This window comes from Balaenoptera musculus, chromosome 1 (assembly GCF_009873245.2).
Source record: "Balaenoptera musculus isolate JJ_BM4_2016_0621 chromosome 1, mBalMus1.pri.v3, whole genome shotgun sequence".
Lineage (NCBI taxonomy): Eukaryota > Metazoa > Chordata > Mammalia > Artiodactyla > Balaenopteridae > Balaenoptera > Balaenoptera musculus.
In genome coordinates, this window is record NC_045785.1 from 90,931,056 (window position 1) to 90,952,263 (window position 21,208).

General features: G+C 36.7%; 1 protein-coding gene across 1 annotated transcript in view; it reads left to right on the forward strand.

Annotated features, from left to right (window-relative positions):
* LOC118900299 (hsc70-interacting protein-like) overlaps positions 1-17,446 on the forward strand; it is a 100,819-nt gene extending 83,373 nt beyond the window's left edge. Inside the window, 2 exon segments of the mRNA XM_036862725.1 lie at positions 16,265-16,446; positions 16,449-17,446. Of these exon segments, the coding sequence (XP_036718620.1) occupies positions 16,265-16,446; positions 16,449-17,446 (1,180 nt within the window).
* Positions 17,447-21,208: the final 3,762 nt, after the last annotated feature.

The window sequence follows — 21,208 nt, forward strand, 5'->3', positions numbered from 1 at the left end:
TGGGTAAGTGGTTTGCTATACATGTAAGTGAGTGAAGTACAACATACACATACATATACATGCATATATTTAAAAACAATATATGTGCGTGTGTGTGTATATATATATATTTTTTTTTTTTTAGAAAGGGGAGCATATTTTTTTAGGAAGAAGGAAGCATGGATTTAGCTTCAAGAGATCTGTTTGTTTATATATATATCTGGCATCCTTGAATTTTCCCGCCTTTCCCTATGAGAAGACAAAGCAGCACTGAAGTGCCCTTCTTTTCAATGCTTTCACTGCGGTCTGAGGAAGAACCCTGAGTGCCGATGTCTCCAGGGCGTACACCTTTAATGTTAGTTGACACTAAGGCCTCATTACAGCTGGTTTGAAAGAGAAATTATTTAAAAATAATTCCCTGAGTAAGCGAAGGCTGATTCTTTTACAAGTAGCAAAATTTAGAGTTAACCTGACTCCTATTGTTAGCTAGGAGTAGTAGGCCCAGCTGCAGCTAGGGAGCTGGCTGACCACAAATATGGGGAGCCAGAGTGGCACAGCCAGTTTAAGCTGAACACACAAAGTTGAACTGAAACACGTTTTTGCTTACCTTGGCTGAGCGTGAGGTAAGCACCATATGAAAACTCAAAAGAAAGCTTTCTGCTCTGACAAACCTTTGTCTGTGCCTATACCATGGGACTTGGCAGGACACTTCTGGAACCACAAAACTTAACTGTTAGACCTGAGAAAAAGCCTACACGTAAAAACTAAAGCAAAAACTTAATACTGTTCTTTAGATTGTTCTTAATAGGACATTTATATTACAATAAAATGTTCACTTTAAATAATCACCCATTAAATCTATTAGGCATCACACTGAGTTTTGTAATTATTTAAACAAATAATGAAATAATAAACAGCAAAAAAAATTTAAAAGGTCCTCCCTAAATCAAGTGAATCTTTAATTTTCAACAGCTGATTTTTTTTTTTTTTTTAAATGATTACTCAGCAGCAAGCTTATACTCCTGTTTCCTTAGACATTTTGGCTAAATTTTTGGAAACGAAAACTATGGTTTTCCAAGACCATTACAGAAATCAACATCATTTTGTAAAATGATTTTATTTTCCTACTTCAAGTAAGATGAGATAATGGCAGAGATATTAATGACAGTGTGAATTTTCTCCAAAGTTGATATAATTACAGTATAATAAAAAGAAGTTATCTTTTCAAGTTACTACATGAAAATGTTAACTAATTTAGAAATTAATACACTTTATTTAAATGTAGCAATACATATTATAATATGTTGACTTTACTATGATGTTGCTGAAATTTTAACTCGTACATTTTTAATGGCTGCTTTTTACATTAATGGCTATTATCAGTCAATAGACTAAAGAGAAATAATTTATAAAACTATTTTTAAAAGCTAACTTAGTTCATAGATAGTGATACTTAGTTCAAATTATATTGGATTACTTAGCAAAAGTAATGGGTTTTTTCCCACTTTTTGAATATTATAAATAATGCTCCTATGAATACCCATGTATAAATTTTTGTTTGGACATATGTTTCAATTGTCTTGGCTCTATACCTAGGATCAGAGGTCCTGGGTCATAGGGAAACTACATGTAACCTTCTGAGAAACTGCCAATTCTTTTTCTAAGGCACTGCACCATGTAACATACTGACCAACAATCCAAGAGGGTTCCATTTCTCCATATCCTTGTCAACGCTTGTCACTTTCCATTGTTAGATTATAGCCATCTGATAAATTCTTGACTTTCATGACTTACAAAGAACTGATAAATCTTGCATGTGGGAGGGTGGAAGAAGAAGTTAAAGATGACTGTGAAGTTGTCAGTGACTGGTTTAGGCTGAACACAGACAGTGTTGAACTGAAACACATTTTGCTTCCCTTGGCTGAGTGGATGAATGAATGACGTTGTCATTACTGGAAGCGGAGCAGCAAGAAGAGCTGATTTCAGGGGAGAGACTAAATTGTGAGATTCTTGAAGCACCTCATCATTTACAATAGCAGGATGAGAACTTGGAACTATAACAGAGCTTATAGTGAGTGATTTTCAAACTTGGTAGAATTCAAGCAAAGACTCTGGAGCCACATGGTATGGGTTTATAACATTTACTACCTATATGACCTGAAATATAGTAAATGCTCAAAATAAGTTAGCTATTAAGTTATTAATGTCAGCTATACTTTTTGATAGCCCAAGTATAAGAAATCTAAATTATTATTAACAATTAAAATACCACTGATAATATCCATGATTGTCCATTAATGATAAGGAGACAGGTAAAGAACAAAGTTCATATTAGAAGGTTAAAGGAATTGTATTAAGATCCATATTAGAAAGTGAAATCTACATTTATTTAAATAAACCTGTTATATATAAAAAAGCAAAAATGGGTGTTCTGTGGTGTGGGAATCAATGGTTTTTGTAGTATAGTTACATTAGAAAAGGTGGACCTGGATAGATCACTGAGGGATAGAGATGGCTTTGGAAATCAAGAGGCCATTGTAGAGAATTTGTACTCATGTGGGTAGGCTTGAAAGGAGGGATGAGAAGAGATGGGTTCTCATAAACATTACCTGAGAGGGGAGAAAGTGGAAAGCACCTGGAAAAAACTTCCCTCACATTGCCACTTTGGCCAGAATGCTGGTGAAGACCAAGAAGTGATCTTACTACATATTTAGGGTGCTGAACTTGCCACCAGTGTGGACAAATCCTCTGTGCCCCACCTCAAATATTATAGTATCAGAGTAGTCTAGTTTTGGCACAAATTCACTGTGTTAATTATACTGAAGTCCAAGTGTGTCAAGATGATGACGGCATAGTTGAGCTTATTTTATATATGATTCTTTGAAAGGAAAATAGCAAATACAGAAAGTAGAAAATGGGTGATTTTTAACCATTAATTTTATTTTTGGAAGTATTAGAGTAAAATGTTTTTTTGTGTGTGTTATTGTTATATTAGTTACAGTAACTAGAGATAAGTTCGATCATATTTTTAAAGTTTCTAAACTCTCTGGCATACAATAGATTTTCAGCTAATAACTGACATATGTTCTTGAAATGCTTGCCCCGAAGATGAGCTGTAGACTAAACAGAGAATCAGACTGGAATCATTGGTTTTGCTTAGTTAATTGAAGAATCAGGTATTTGGAAAATCATCCATAAGAATAACAAAATGCTATAATATCTATTGTCATGTTCTTCTGGTTCCTAATGTTAGTTTGAATTGGGGAGAACATTAGATTGGCAGTTCAGAAATTTTTGAATTTCTATCACTAGAAAAGATATAGCAAAAGCTATACTTTCCTCCACTGAAGGATTTCAGCATGAAGGTTCTTTAGGTCTAGATCCAAGCAAAATAGTGAATTGAAAGTTTTTCTTTCATGATCTCAATTTTCCCTTTTCACCTTCTCTACATGAGTTCTTTTCTGTCTGTATTCCTCAGGTCAAGGAGACATTGCATCTAATCAGAAACTGGCAATATTTGTCTCACTATGTCTCCTTTTCCTTCTACAGTTTATATACTTATACATTTTTTTTAAACAAAAGGACCCATGAAGAATAAACTAAAGGTAATCAGCTCTAACTAGTTGTGCCCAGTATGATGTTTGCTACTCTGGGAATTCTGAATAGATATTGTTAAAACGTTAATTTTTTCATTTGTTATCTTATTTCATTATACATACAATTAGCAATTGCTTCTTTTCAAATACCAAACTCTTGAGAAATCAGTGTGTTGTTTATCAAGGTTTAAATGCAAGTTTTATTGAAGCAGATTTTGTCCAAGTCTGTCCCTGTAACAGATTCAAAGCAAACAAAATTATTTTAGAGATACTAGACTTTGTGTTAGATAAACACAAAATAGGTGACACATGCTGACATTTCTCATGGTAAGAATTCTAAGAATTTTTTAATATAATTTTTAACAGATCTGATGAAACAGATTTTAACATCTGTGAAACAGATTAATATATGCTCAGAAATTCATCCAAATCTTATAAATTAGATTTATAAATAAACTGATTATGTACCAATATTAGAATTCAGCCTTCATGTACTTACTGGTTGTTAGCGTAGTTTATTGACTATAGCAATCATTTAAAAAATCATTCTCAGCCAGCTAAACCTTGTAGGAAAGCATCATTTCATATGGAGAAAAAAATGAAGATGGTCCTCTGGGGTTCTCAAGAAATGTTAACAGCTGTTCTTCCCCTCACCTTCATCAGCAAGGTGGCATTGGCAGGAGTCTCCTGAGGTTGAAGGTATGAGAGGGAGGAAGTGATGTGACTGATAGGCTCTGTGCCTCCACTAAGTACACCTAGAGTGACTATGATTTTTTGTTTCTCTTGCACTTCATAGGCCCAAGGGATGTCCTGCTTTATATGTAAGTTTATTTAGCATAGAATATTCTACACTGCTTGTATAATAACTGTCTTTACTGAAAGATCGAGAATAATTAAAATTAATACATCCTGGATACAAATAGTAATCAGTGTGAGTCAGTGAAGTGAATTGGTATACACTGTTAAAAGAGGCCAATCTGTTGGCACAGCAATGCTATGACCAAAAAACAAACAAAACAAACAACAACAAATCACCAAAAAACCAAGACACATACTAGAACCTGTATAGTGAAATCTCTCTTAGTTGGTCCAAGCTAAATGTTTTACCAGATTTTTAGTAAAGCCATGGGTGTCTTTTAGGAAGTGGACTTGCTGAGCATTTCTCTCTGATGTTTTGTCTCAATTACACTCCACCTACAATGCAGTGCTATCATTTTTCCCTTCCCCCATTAGCCTTACACACCACATACTTCATACTTCTGAATTCTCCCTCCTCAGAACCTTTTATTCCATCTCAAAGATTTTAATCTGAGCCTACATTCCTTCTTTAATCTAGCATCTACTAATTGACTTTGAAGTTGAGCTTTTCTCGTTTAGGCTTTGGCACTTTCAAGAAAATATTTGGCCACATTCAACTATTTATCTCTTTTCAATCCAGTAATGTTTTATTAAATTATAATGAAATAATTTTAGAAGTTTTAAAAATTAAATGTGATCATTTATTATAGGGAGTGAAGATATCAAGATATATTTTAGTGGCATTTCTCTCATCCATATTTATGCATAGGAGTGTCAGCAGAAATTAGCATTAAATACATAGTGGAATATATTTCCTAATACATCTGTAAATGTGTAATACACCCAAACAGGAATAAACCTAAATAAAGCAGCATTTGGTATTGCTTATCTCTTCCACCTACACTGAATACCAGAGCGTTAAGTGGTTTCTAATGCTCCTATCTATAAAAACATCTAAAAGGATTCTTTGTTTTAGATTTCTCTAGAAAGAAAATGATTAAAAATGAATTATGAAATAAACTATGCAATTGAACAGCTAAATATAATTCTTGGTTGTTTCTTTTTTAATGCAATTGAAAGGTATTTCAACAAGTCTTTTCCAGATTTATTTATAAATTCTATGATCTATGAACCTGTAACTTGTATACTGATGTAGGAAACATTAAAAAAAACGGAAGAGATTCTCTTACTTCTCATTTGCACTCTCTGCAAAAAGCTGACATTATTGTTCTCTGTTCTTCCTGAACATCTCTTGTTTTTACATCTCCCCAGCATTTGTCTCTCTTTCTCTCTCTCTTTCTGAAGCTTTAGGGAGGAATTTAATGTTCTTTATTGTTTAGAAGGAAAAGAATTACTATCAGATAAATACCTTTTCAAGAAACTTCCTGTTTATGTGAAATCGTTCATTGATTTGTGCACGTGCGAGTGAGTGTGTGTGTGTGTTACAATATCAGACATCTTGGATGATGGCACAAACCCATATTTTATCTTTTTTCTTGTTTAACCTTGTTATTTCAGTATGTTGAGGTTACTTTGAAGCTTATTTTTTCTTCTATGGCATCATAAGTACATTAACTTTGAGTTTATCATGTAATTATTTCAACTGCGAACATTAGCTTTGCCTTTTAACTTTCTCTCAGGCATTTCTTTTTTTTTTTTTTTTTGATTAATTAATTTATTTTTGCCTGTGTTGGGTCTTCGTTGCTGCGTGCAGGCTTTTTCTAGTTGCGGTGAGGGGGGCTACTCTTCGTTGCAGTGCGTGGACTTCCCATTGCGGTGGCTTCTATTGTTGCAAAGCACCGGCTCTATGCATGCAGGCTTCAGTAGTTGTGGCATGTGGGCTCGCTCAGTAGTTGTGGCTTGCAGGCTCTAGGGCGCAGGCTCAGTAGTTGTGGCGCACAGGCTTAGTTGCTCCAAGGCATGTGGGATCTTCCCGGACCAGGGATCGAATCCGTGTCCCCTGCATTGGCAGGCAGATTCTTAACCACTGCACCACCAGGGAAGTCCTCTCAGGCATTTCTTACTAACCACATTTACTGTGTGTGAGAATTTGAAAAATAAGATGTCCAGTGGACCCTGACAGATTTCTAACCTTTGCTCCAGAAACTTAATGTTCCTTGTGCCTCCCACTATTCATGGAGAGACAAAACCAAATAAGGTATGACATATTCTTAAAAAGTTTAATATATGGTTGGGGTATGTGGAGGGGGTCAAGAGAAGAGAGATAGTGACATTTGAGCTGGATTTCAAAAATTGTTGGATATCCACAGGTGGGGACCATGCGAAGACAATTTTAAATAATGTCCACAACATGATTATTTCTGACGGCACTAACTGGAAACAATCTAAATGAAAAAAAAGAGAGTAATGATTATACATTATTGTATATTCTATTGTAATTAAACACTAACTTAATGACCCAAGAAATCACTCAAAGATATAATGTGTTTACTAAAGTTTGTAGGCAACTATGAATATTATATATATAAAACATACATATTAATTCCTTTAAAAAGACTTGATTAAAAAACATTGGAATGTAGGATTGTACAGAATTTTATTTCTTTTTAACACATGAATGCATCTTTAAGTTGTACCTTGTAATTTTTTAAAAGAAAAAATATATGTCTATAAAGAGATGTGTAGACAGCATTTATTTCTGTGAAACTCTATGTGCAGTCGTGGAACTGGTGTGAACCAGAATTGGAGGGGAAAATAGAAAGCAGGGAGAGACTATTGTGCTTGTCCAAGTGAGACAAAATGAGGGTAGCAATACCTGGAATGAAATCAAGCAGACAAACACATAAAATGCTGGGGAGACAATGGAAGAAAAAACAACAAAAATACTTAATTGAAACTAAAAATGAACAGTAAAGAATCAAGAGTACTTGCAAGGTTTTTAGTCTAAGCAGCAGGAAGTATGGAAATTCTAGAGATGTGGGCAGTACAAAGAGAAGAAAATTAGTGAGGGTAGATGAAGGATTCTCTTATTTGAGATTGTTGGTAGCATCATCAGGCAAAGTCTGGCAGAATGTTGAAAATAAGATTCTAGGTTTAGGAAAGGGCAGAATTCCAGATATGCATCTGAGTTGCATCATTATAGGTGCAATTCTGCAGGGTAGAAAGGACAGAGAAGATGTAAGCATAGAGAGGGTTGGAACAGAGGTTTCCAAGTTATTTTGTGAGTTGGAGCCCTCTGGCTTTTCTAGTGAAGACTGTGGACCCCTTCTCAGAATAATGGCTTTACAAACATAAAATATTTTATGAATTAATATAGATAACAATTAGTTTGAAATAGAGCTATCAAAATATTTTTTAAAAAATAATTTAAAACGTGATATATTAATATGAATTGTACTTATTAATATATTAGATAATATATTAATATATTCAATTTAATGGGGTCTAATAACTGCCATAATTCAAATACAATGATGACTCTAAACAACATTTAAGGAGATCTGAAAAACTTTAATGTGATATAAACTGTCTATGTTTTCCAGTGGTGCCAAAGTCACGGTACTGCTAATACCACTATGCTTTGTAACTACATTAATATTTCATGGAAATACTAAACTTATGTTTGAAGTTAGTTAGATGCCCTTTCTTACCATGCAAATTCACGGACTCCCTGAATTCTATGCAGTGACTCCTTGGTGGTCCATGATTCAGAGCTTCTTTAGAGCAGGTGCATGTGGGGAGACATAGATTCCTAGAGCTGGTTTGGGACATAGTAGAATATATTTGGTTGGGGAAACTTCCCAGCAAGGGCATGTTTGTGTTAATGTGCAGTAATGCCAAAGACAGCATTATTTTTAAGATCATAGACTCCAGGCGAGAATGCCAGTTTAAACACTACTTAAACCCTCTGTGCCTCAGCCTGTCTATTTTTTAATCCTCAAAGGGTTAATGTGAGGATTAAATGTATTAGTGTTTGCAGTATGGTCTGGTGCATGTTAAGCACTATATAAAAAGTATTTATCAAATAAATAAATATGCTCAGGTTAATCCTCAAGCTGACTGAGCCATGCAATTAGTTACAGGTTGCCTCTATCTTAAAGGTCTTCTGAGCCAGTGAAATAGACAACAATTGAGAAGACAGAGAGATAGGAAAAAACAAAACGAAACTAGGAGCATGCAAGTCAGGAGGAAATGAGTTTTTAAGGGAGATAGCTCAGAAGAACAGATGCTACTTGGAGGTCAAGGACTAAGCCTGAGAACAGATATCTGGATGGGTATTGGTAATCAGTAATTAGGTCATTGGTAGTCTTCTGGAGAGGATCCAATATATGGACAGAAGCAGATGCCAGACATCAAGCCATTTATTGAATAGGTTGATAGGAACAAACAAAGCCAGTGAATTGGATTACTTTGCTCAAAAGTCAGTTCATGAAAGAAAGGAGATTGAAAATTTATCAGATTTAACAGAAATGACCTAGATGGTACAGGGGAAGTACTCAGTGAAGGGAAAGATTGTAATTGATGGAGAAAGAGAAGGAGCAAACAATTGCTAGAACCAGGTCCTGATTAATGTAGGAAAGAATGAGACTTATGTAGAAAGTTTCATCTTGGACTAAAAAAAGAGGTCAAATCCTTTTGAAGCTGGGGGCTATAAGGAGAAGCAGATGAAGATAGCCAAGTGTTGTGATCAAATTAAAAAGAACACCTAGGAGGCCTCTATGCTGGAGGATCCTTCACCCATAACTGTTGTGGAAGAGATATTCACAAGAATAGAGAGTGCGGAGAAAGATGGAAACCCCCTTAGGGTGAGTGAGAAACATTTTTGATTGATTGCTACAGGAAATGCAACAAGCATCTAATTAGAGATTAATATAAATATTGTCAAGTAGCTATGGGGACTTAGTTGGGCTAAAGAGGATAGATAGATTTCATCCTAAATATCACTTCCCTAGGTAAATCTGCATTGATTAAACTCCCAGCATATGTTTAATTATCCCTGCTGTGTGCTTTCATTGTGCCCTGCACTTATATAATTATTTTCTGTTGTATGGCTAGAGTGTAAACTTTTTAAGGGCTCCATTTTGTTCATTCATATACACATATTCAAAACATGGCACATAAAGGATATTGAACAATTTTTTGCTTTTAATAAATGCCTTTTGGGAGATGGGTCCAAGATGGCAGAGTAGAAGGACGTGCGCTCACTCCGTCTTGCAAAAGCACTGGAATCACAGCTAACTGCTGAACAATCATCGACAGGAAGACACTGGAACTCACCAAAAAAGATACCCCACATCCAAAGACAAAGGAGAAGCCACAATGAGATGGTAGGAGGGGAGCAATCACAATAAAATCAAATCACATAAGTGCTGGGTGGGTGACTCACAAACTGGAGAATGATTATACCACGGAAGTCCACCCACTGGAGTGAAGGTTATGAGCCCCACATCAGGCTTCCCAACCTGGGGTTCTGGCAATGGGAGGAGGAATTCCCAGAGAATCAGACTTTGAAGGCTAGCGGGATTTGATTGCAGGACTTCGACAGGACTGGGGGAAACAGAGACTTTACTCTTGGAGGGCACACACAAAGTACTGTGCTCCTCAGGACCTAGGGGAAGGAGCAGTGACCCTGTAGCAGACTGAACCAGACCTACCTGCTAGTGTTGAAGGGTCTCCTGCAGAGGTGGGGGGTGGTTGTGGCTCACCGTGGGGACAGGACACCGGGAGCAGGAGTTCTGGGAAGTACTCCTTGGTATGAGCCTTCACGGAGTCCGCCATTAGCCCCACCAAAGAGCCTGTAACCTCCAGTGCTGGGTTGCCTCAGGCCAAACAACCAACAGGGAGGGAACTCAGCCTCACCCATCAGCAGACAAGTGGATTAAAGTTTTACTGAGCTCTGCCCAAGATAGCAACACCCAGCTCACCCACCATCAGTCCCTCCCATCAGGAAGCTTGCACAAGACTCTTAGATAGCCTCATCCACCAGAGGGCAGACAGCAGAAGCAAGAAGAACTACAATCCTGCAGCCTCTGGAACAAAAACCACATTTACAGAAAGACAGACAAAATAAAAAGGCAGAGGACTATGTACCAGATGAAAGAACAAGATAAAACCCCAGAAAAACAACTAAATGAAGTGGAGATAGGCAACCTTCTAGAAAAAGAATTCAGAATAATGATAATGAAGATGATCCAGGACCTCAGAAAAAGAATGGAGGCAAAGATTGAGAAGATGCAAGAAATGTTTAACAAACACCTAGAAGAATTAAAGAACAAACAAACAGAGGTGAACAGAGATGAACAATAAAATAACTGAAATGAAAAATATACTAGAAGGAATCAATAGCAGAATAACTGAGGCAGAAGAACAGATAAGTGACCTGGAAGACAGAATAGTGGAATTCACTGCCGCAGAACAGGATAAAGAAAAAAAGAATGAAAAGAAATGCAGACTAAGAGACCTCTGGGACAACATTAAATGCACCAATATTCGCATTATAGGTGTCCCAGAAGGAGAAGAGAGAGAGAAAGGACCTGAGAAAATATTTGAAGAGATTATAGTTGAAAACTTCCTTAACATGGGAAAGGAAATAGCCACCCAAGTCCAGGAAGCGCAGAGAGTCCCAGGTAGGATACACCCAAGGAGAAACACGCCAAGACACATAGTAATCAAATTGACAAAAATTAAAGACAAAGAAAAATTATTAAAAGCCACAAGGGAAAAATGACAAATAACATACAAGGGAACTCCCATAAGGTTAACAGCTGATTTCTCAGCAGAAACTCTACAAGCCAGAAGTGAGTGGCATGATATATTTAAAGTGATGAAAGGGAAGAACCTACAACCAAGATTACTCTACCCTGCAAGGATCTCATTCAGATTTGGCAGAGAAATCAAAAGCTTTACAGACAAGCAAAAGCTTAGAGAATTTAACACACCAAACCAGCTCTACAAAAAATGCTAACAGAATATCTCTAAGTGGAAAACACAAGAGGAGAAAAGGACCTACAAAATCAAACCCAAAACAATTAAGAAAATGGTAATAGGAATATATATATCGATAATTATCTTCAATGTGAATGTATTAAATGCCCCAACCAAAGGACATAGTCTCACTAAATGGATACAACATCAAGACCCATATATATGCTGTCTAAAAGAGACCCACTTCAGACCTAGGGACACACACAGACTGAAAGTGAGAGGATGGAAAAAGATATTCCATGCAAATGGAAATCAAAAGAAAGGTGGAGTAGCAGTACTCATATCAGATAAAATAGACTTTAAAATAAAGAATGTTACAAGAGACAAGGAAGGACACTGCATAATGATCAAGGGATCAATCCAAGAAGATATAACAATTATAAATATATAAAATCAGCTCAACACATAAGGCAAATGCTAACAGCTATAAAAGAGGAAATCAACAGTACCACAATAATAGTGGGGGACTTTAACACATCACTTACACCAATGGACAGATCATCCAGACAGAAAATTAATACGGAAACACAAGCTTTAAATGACACAATAGACCAGAGAGATTTAATTGATTAAATTCCATCCAAAACCAGCAGATTACACTTTCTTCTCAAGTGCACACGGAACATTCTCCAGGATAGATCACATCTTGGGTCACAAATCAAGACTCGGTAAATTTAAGAAACTTGAAATCATATCAATCATCTTTTCTGACCACAACGCTATGATATTAGAAATGAATTACAGGGGAAAAAACGTAAAACAAGCAAACACATGGAGGCTAAATAATATGTTAGTAAATAACCAAGATATCACTGAAGAAATCAAAGAGGAAATCAAAAAATACCTAGAGACAAATGACAACAAAAACACGATGATCCAAAACTTATGGGATGCAGCAAAAGCAGTTCTAAGAGGGAAGTTTATAGCAATACAATCCTACCTCAAGAAACAAGAAAAATCTCAAGTAAACAATCTAACCTTACACCTAAAGTAATTATAGAAAGAAGAACAAACAAAACCCAAAGTTAGTAGAAGGAAAGAAATCATAAAGATCAGAGCAGAAATAAATGAAATAGAAACAAAGAAAACAATAGCAAAGATCAACAAAACTAAAAGCTGGTTCTTTGAGAAGATAAACAAAATTGATAAACCTTTATCCAGACTCATCAAGAAAAAGGGGGAGAGGACTCAAATCAATAAAATTAGAAATGAAAAAGGAGAAATTACAACAGACACTGCAGAAATACAAAGCACCATAAGAGACTACTACAAGCAACTCTATGCCAATAAAATGGACAACCTGGAAGAAATGGACAAATTCTTAGACAGGTATAACCTTCCAAGACTGAACCAGAGAGAAACAGAAAATATGAACAGACCAATTACAAGTAATGAAATTGAAATTGTGATTAAAAATTTTCCAACGAATAAAAGTCCAGGACCAGATGTCTTCACAGGTGAATTCTATCAAACATTTAGAGAAGAGCTAACAACCATCCTTCTCAAACTCTTGCAAAAAATTGCAGAGGAAGGAACACTCCCAAACTCATTCTGTGAGGCCACCATCACCCTGATACCAAAACCAGACAAAGATACTACAAAAAAAGAAAATTACAGACCAACATCACTGATGAATATAGATGCAAAAATCCTCAATAAAATACTAGCAAACAGAATCCAACAGCACATTAAAAGGATCGTACACCATGATCAAGTGGGATTTATTCCAGGGATGCAAAGATTCTTCAATATATGCAAATCAATCAATGTGATATACCATATTAACAAATTGAAGGATAAAAACCATATGATCATCTCAATAGATGCAGAAAAAGCTTTTGACAAAATTCAACATCCATTTATGATAAAAACTCTCCAGAAAGTGGGCACAGAGGGAACCTACCTCAAAAAAATAAAGGCCATATACAACAAACCCACAGCAAACATCATTCTCAATGGTAAAAACCTGAAAACATTTCCTCTAAGATCAGGAACAAGACAAGGATGTCCACTCTCACCAATATTATTCAACAGTTTTGGAAGTCCTAGCCATGGAAATCAGAGAAGACAAAGAAATAAAAGGAAGACAAACTGGAAAAGAAGAACTAAAACTGTCACTTTTTGCAGATAACATGAAACTATACATAGATAATCCTAAAGATGCTACCAGAAAGCTGCTAGAGCTAATCAATGAATTTGGTAAAGTTTTAGGATTACAAAATTAATGCACTGATATCTCTTGCAGTCCTATACACTAACAATGAAAGATCAGAAAGAGAATTTAAGGAAATAATTCCATTCACCATTGCAGCAGAAAGAATAAAATACTTAGGAATAAATCTACCTAAGGAGGTAAAAGACCTGTACTCAGGAAACTGTAAGACACTGATGAAAGAAATCAAAGATGACACAAACAGATGGAGAGATATATCATGTTCTTGGATTGGAAGAGTCAACATTGTGAAAATTTCTATACTACCCAAAGCAATCTACAGAGTCAATGTAATTCCTATGAAATTACCAATGGCATTCTTCACAGAATTAGAACAAAAAATTTTACAATTCATATGGAAACACAAAAGACCCCGAATAGCCAAAGCAATTCTGAGAAAGAAAACAGAGCTGGAGGAATCGGAATCCCCAACTTCAGACTATACTAGAAAGCTATAGTAATCAAGACAATTTGGTACTGGCACAAAAACAGAAATAAAGATCAATGGAACAGGATAGAAAGCCCAGAGATTAAACCCACACACCTATGGTCAACTAATCTATGACAAAGGAGGCAAGGATATACAATGGAGAAAAGACAGTCTCGTCAATAAGTGGTGCCGGGAAAACTGGACAGCTACATGTAAAAGAATGAAATCAGAACACTCCCTAACACCATACACAAAAATAAACTCAAAATGGACTAAAGACCTAAATGTAAGACTGGACACTATAAAGCTCTTAAGGGAAATATAGGAAGAACACTCTTTGACATAAATCACAGCAAGATCTTTTTTGACCCACCTCCTAGATTAATGGAAATAAAAACAAAAATAAACAAATGGGACCTAATGAAACTTAAAAGCTTTTGCACAGCAAAGGAAACCATAAACAAGATGAAAAGACAATCCTCAGAATGGGAGAAATTATTTGCAAATGAAGCAACTGACAAAGGATTAATCTCCAAAATTTACAAGCAGCTCAAAAAAAAAAAAAAAAAAACAACCCAATCCAAAAATGGGCAGAAGACCTAAACAGACATGTCTCCAAAGAAGATATACAGATTGCCCACAAACACATGAAAGGATGCTCAACATCACTAATCATTAGAGAAATGCAAATCAAAACTACAATGAGGTATCACCTCACACCAGTCAGAATGGCCATCATCAAAAACTCTACAAATAATAAATGCTGGAGAGGTTGTGGAGAAAAGGGAACCCTCTTGCGCTGTTGGTGGGAATGTAAATTGATACAGCCACTATGGAGAACAGTATGGAGGTTCCTTAAAAAACTAAAAATGGAATTACCGTATGACCCAGCAATCCCAGTACTGGGCATATACCCAGAGAAAACCATAATTCAAAAAGACACATGCACCCCAATGTTCATTGCAGCACTATTTACAATAGCCAGGTCATGGAAGCAATCTAAATGCCCATCAACAGATGAATGGATAAAGAAGATGTGGTACATATATACAATGGAGTATTACTCAGCCATAAAAAGGAAGGAAATTGGGTCATTTGTAGAGATGTGAATGGACGTAGAGACTGTCATACAGAGTGAAGTAAGTCAGAAAGAAAAAAAATATATCATATATTAACACATATATGTGGAATCTAGAAAAATGGTACAGATGAACCAGTTTGCAAGGCAGAAATAGAGACACAGATGTAGAGAAGAAACGTATGGGAGGGGGGGGAAAGCGGGAGTGGGGGATGAATTCAGAGATTGGGATTGACTTACATACATTAATATGTATAAAATAGATAACAAATAAGAACCTGCTGTATAAAAAAATTAAATTAAATTAAATTTAAAAAAAGAAAATGAGGAACCTAAATTAAAAATAAATAAATAAATGTCTTTTATTTTCTGGACTTACTGTGTATTTTAGAAGAGTCTACACTAACCGAGTAGCTTTGACGAATTTGAAGCATCCATTTCAACTCTAGCAATACCAATTCTGTTAAAAGCAAATTAATGAAACTTCTTCCCTCATTCAGTCTTACATTTTCCTCACATGGTCCTCCATTAACTATCCTGCTCTTTACATCTCATTTGTTTCTTGTTTGTGGCTTACAATTATCTCTCCAGCTTGACCATTACAGGACTTCTTCTTTACTGACCCTTTGCAATTACCCTTGAGTACAATTCTGTTCTTGATGGGCATCTCGTTCTGTTTCCTTTCCCACCCCATGTGATTCTAAGTGTTCTCAGGAGCTCAGCCCAGGGTAAGGCAATCTGCTTAGCTAGCTCTTCTAATGCATGAACACTGGGTCTGGCAACAAAAGATAAAAAAGATAAAAAATGAACAGGGAAGAAAACATAAATCACGTGGTTTATTAAGGGTCAGGAATTACCTGCTCTGATGCAGGAAAACGTCTAGAAGGTGAAGGATTCAAGCAGTACGTAAAGTTGGACAGGAAGTTGAGAGATGTCAAGAGATAAGTGGTCTTCTATAAGAATATATGTAAGTGGAGGATCTAATTGTTACTTCCTTTGAACATTTACTGAACAACCACTGTAATGCATAGCTGCCATGAAGAAAAGAAAGTTTAATAAGGAAGTAAAATTACAGATCAAAGCAGAAGCTTCTAGTCTAGACTTTTTCAGGTCTGGTTTTGGATCTTTTAAAACTAATTTTACAGAATTAGTTCAGTATGATATCACTTATATGTGGAATCTAAAAAAGAAAACAAACTGCCCTTTACGCGGTCACGCTGAGCTAGCGCCTGGGCCTGGGATGGGGCCGCAGCCTCCGCGCACCCGCCGCCTCCTGCTGCCTCCTGCCGCTTCCGGACCGTGGTCACCGGCAAAGTGAGCAAGCTTCGAGCCTTCGTGAAAATGTGCAAGCAGGACCCAAGTGTTCTGCACACCGAGGAAATGAGCTTCCTGAGGGAGTGGGTGGAGCGCATGGGGGTAAAATACCACCTGCTACTCATAAAACTAAATTGGAAGAAAATACCAAGGAAGAAAAAACAGATAGTAAGAAGGCGGAGGAAAACATAAAGACAGACGAACCATCAAGTGAGGAAAGTGATCTAGAAATTGACAATGAAGGTGTGCTTGAACCAGGCACTGATGCCCCTCAAGAAATGGGAGATGAAAATGTAGAGATAACTGAGGAGATGATGGATCAGGCAAATGATAAAAACGTGGCTGCCACTGATGCCCTAAATGTTGGTGAACTACAGAAAGCCATTGACTCGTTCACAGATGCCATCAAGCGAAATCCTCGTTTGGTCATTCTGTATGCCAAGAGAGCAACTGTCTTCATCAAAGTACGGAAGTCAAATGCTGCCATCCGAGACTGTGACAGAGCTATTGAAATAAATCCTGATTCTGTTCAGCCATACAAGTGACGAGGGAAAGCACACAGACTTTTGGGCCATTGGGAAGAAGCTGCCCATGATCTTGCCCTTGCCTGTAAGCTGGATTATGATGAAGACGCTAGTGCAATGCTGAAAGAAATTCAACCAAGGGCCCAGAAAATTGCTGAACGTCGGAGAAAGTATGAGCAAAAACGTGAAGAGAGAGAGATCCAAGAAAGAACAGAAAGGGTCAAGAATGCTTGGGAAGAACATGAGAGCGCCCAGAGGGAGGAAGAAGCCAGACGACAATCAGGAGCTCAGGATGGCTCTTTTCCAGGTGGCTTTGCTGGCGGAATGCCTGGTAATTTTCCTGGAGGAATGCCTGGAATGGGAGGGGGCATGCCTGGAATGGCAGGAATGCCTGGGCTCAATGAAATTCTTACTGATCCAGAGGTTCTTGCAGGCATGCAGGATCCAGCAGTTATGGTGGCCTTCCAGGATGTGGCTCAGAACCCGGCAAGTATGTCAAAATATCAGAGCAACCCAAAGGTTATGAATCTCATCAGTAAGTTGTTGGCCAAATTTGGAAGTCAAGCATAATGCCCTTCTGACAAATAAAGCCCCTGCTGAAGGAAAAGCAACTTAGATCACCTAATGGATGTCATAATAATACAAACCAGTGTACCTCTGACCTTCTCATGAAGAAAGCTGGGGTGCTTTGAAGATAATCCGTACCCCTCTGCCCCAAATGCAGCTGAAACATTTTACAGTGGTTTGCCATTGGGGTATTCATTCAGATAATGTTTTCTTACTAGAAATTACAAACTTTAAACAACTTTTAAACCTTAAAAATATTTAAAACAAATTAAAAGGGTGTGTTAATTCCTACATTTTTCTTTACTAATCATTTTGGTTTTTTCCTTTGAATTAATTAGGCAAGGAAGATGCTTCAGTATGGAAGATTTATTGTTCAAGTTTGAGTGAAATAAAGATTTATTAGTGGGAGGCAAATGTAACATTTAAATAGATAAAGTTTGAGTTGGATATATGGTCACTGAGGCATTTTGATTTATCTTTCTAATTGCTTTATTATTGTTATGTTTAATGATTTGCTTCCATGAAACTATTGGGACCACCAGTATTGCAGTAGGACCTGGGTAGGGACTGGAAGAACTTGGCAGGGCAGCAGTAATCTTACTGCATTTTATATAATGTGTACCCTTGTGCAGATGCATTTAAATCTTACACTGTGGTGAAGGGATGATTTTTACACTGTTGCAGTAAAATCGGATTACTTAGCTCTGTTCTTGTCTGATATCTAAAATAAATGTTTCATATTCCCACATATGGGAAATAAGGGAAAACTTTTCTTTTTGTATTTCTATGTTTAAAATGTTCTTTTCAGATCAGAAGATGCCCAACTCTTTGTCTGCTTTCTACTTGTTTTCACATTTTTTTTTCCTCTTACTCTTCTTGGGCTAAAGATGATGCTTCTTCACTAGGATCATCACTGCTATCATCATTCACAGCATAATTATGCAAGCATATTTAATGCTGGGTTTAATTTAATATGTACAAATAGTGGCTATGTAGGGTAATCCCCATAATAGCTGTAGTTTCTTACTTGGCCAAGAGATTTCATATTTAATTGTTAGATTTCCTCTTTGGTGAAATCTTAACATACCAAAAGATGTTGGAAGAAGGGATTCCCTTTGGTATTTGGTCTCCTACTTAGGAAATACCTATTGCAGTTAGAGTTTATCTTGTAGTATTAATTTTTGGAGAAGTTTGAATTAATTGATACACAAAGAGGGGAACCTAAATTCCTAATCCAGCATGAACTAAAAAATTTGATGAGATGAGATTCATGGTGTTCCTTCATTGTGGAGTTGTCAGCATTGTGAAAGATGCATTGTTCTATTCAGCACTTAAATACTGCAGCCACATCCCCACCTCTCCTTATTCCTTCCCTCTCCTCCAAGGATAAAGAAAATGATAAATTTTCTGTTGTACATCCAATTCTTATATTAAATGAGGCTAAGTCCAGGCACTGTACCAGAAATTGCTAGGTTTCTACTTATTATCTTTCAATGTAAAGTGCTAGTTTAAAAGCAATTTCAAGGGATGAGAGCCTCTGTACTTTGTTTATTTGAAGAATCAATGGTAGGAGCAGTGAAGTAAATTCCATGGAATACATTTCTGAAATCATAAGTAAGTCGATTCGAGTTTTTACACTTTGCTGTACACAAGCAAATAGAAATGCATCTGTTAAGTGAGAAAAAGCTGTATGCTGATTGAGCATGCTTTTTAAACCCTTTAAAAATACTCAGCATTAAAACTTGAGTTTGAGGGCTTCCCTGGTGGCGCAGTGGTTGAGAGTCTGCCTGCTGGTGCAGGGGACACGGGTTCGAGCACTGGTCTGGGAAGATCCCACATGCCGCGGAGCGGCTGGGCCCGTGAGCCACAGCTGCTGAGCCTGCGCGTCTGGAGCCTGTGCCCCGCAGCGGGAGGGGCCGCGATGGTGAGGGGCCCGCGCACCGCGATGAAGAGCGGTCCCCGCACCGCGACGAAGAGTGGCCCCCGCTTGCCGCAACTGGAGAAAGCCCTCGCACGAACCGAGGACCCAGCACAGCCAAAAATAAATAAATAAATAAAAATAAAAGTAGCTATATAGAAAAAAAAATTAAAAAAAAAACAAACTTGAGTTTGAGCTTGCTGGTGTTCTTTTTGTTAATATGTGTTCTCCTCAAAATTTCCAGTGTGTGCTGTAATTCAGGACCAGCTGCTTCTGGATTTTTCATTTGATTTACACATTACCTAAGTACCTTCTAACATTGCACATATTACCATAAGCGGGTAAAAGTAAGATTGGTCTGAAAATGTATCCTGTGCTTTTTAGACTTTTAAGTTAATACAAAGCACGTCTTCAAACAAAAAAAAGAAAGAAAGAAAACAAACTAATGAATATAACAAAAAAGAATCAGACTCACAGATATAGAGAACAAATTAGTGGTTACCAGTGGGGAAAAGGATGGGAGGAGGGGCAAGATAGGGGTAGGGGATTAAGAGATACAAAATACTACATATAAAATAAATAAGCTACAAGGATCTATTGTACAATATAGTGACTATAACCAATATTTTATAATAACTATACATGAAGTATAACCTTTAAAAATTGTGAATCACTATGTTGTACACCTGAAACTTACATAATATTGTACATCAACTATACCTCAATTAAAAAAACAAATTTCCAGGACTTCCCTGGCAGTCCAGTGGTTAATACTCCGTGCTTCCACTGCAGGGGGCATGGGTTTGCTCTCTGGTTGGGAACTGAGATCCCACATGCCTCGTGGTGTGGCCAAAAAAACAAACAAACAAATTTTGCAAAATTCGTTCGGTTCAACATATTTATTGAACATAAAGTAAAATTATGTTTGTTATTTTTGCATGATAGGGAATCTACTCTGTGTTGTGTTATTTGTGTATTTCTTTTATTTTTCTTGATTATGTGCACAAGAGTATATGCAGACTATTTCTTCAGTGAGCACAGAGATCCCTCAGTGATCTATTTCATTTAATAAGCTCTTGTCTAGTACTTGTTATGTGTCAGGCACTTTTTTAAGCACTTTACCAATGTTAACTTATGAAATCTTGTGACTTCATGTAAATTTATTTTTCCTGGTAACTTATGTGAGGATCCTAAACAGTGACTCTCCTGGAACATTCCTGTTAATAAATTTATTTAATAAACCAAACATACTAAGAATAAATACATTTAAGTAGTAATCAAATGCTACCATGACGAACATATTGATATCTATATTTGCAGTCTATTTGATCTCTCTTAACACAAAAAGGACACATATGAGTAGATTCACCTATTCATTTATTCATGTATGTATGCATATCTCCTTTTATTCAATACACTTTTACTGAGTATTGCTGTGTAAAAGCAACATGTTCAGTGATTTAAAAAAAAAAGAGTTATGAATAGGATCACTTCATATTCAAGAAGTTTATATACTGGGGGCAGTATGCTGGGGCAAAGAATACAGATAAGACAAGAAAGTAAATATGTACACAGGATACATGTAAGCTTGAAAAAAAAGTTCTATAATAAACATAAAAACAATGCCCAGGGTGGACTGTGTAAAACTAGAGATGGGAGCATTTAAGCTGAATATGTGCCATTTTAGTGATGGAAGTCCTTACTATGACACAGGCCAAGAGGGTGTAGAAATATGGATGGACTTCAGCTGGATCAAGATTTTCCTGGGCTACAGTGATGTGTTAACAATTGTTAGGGGAAAATCATTTGCTAAACTATCGAGAAAATGCAGCCTCTCCAGTAAAAGG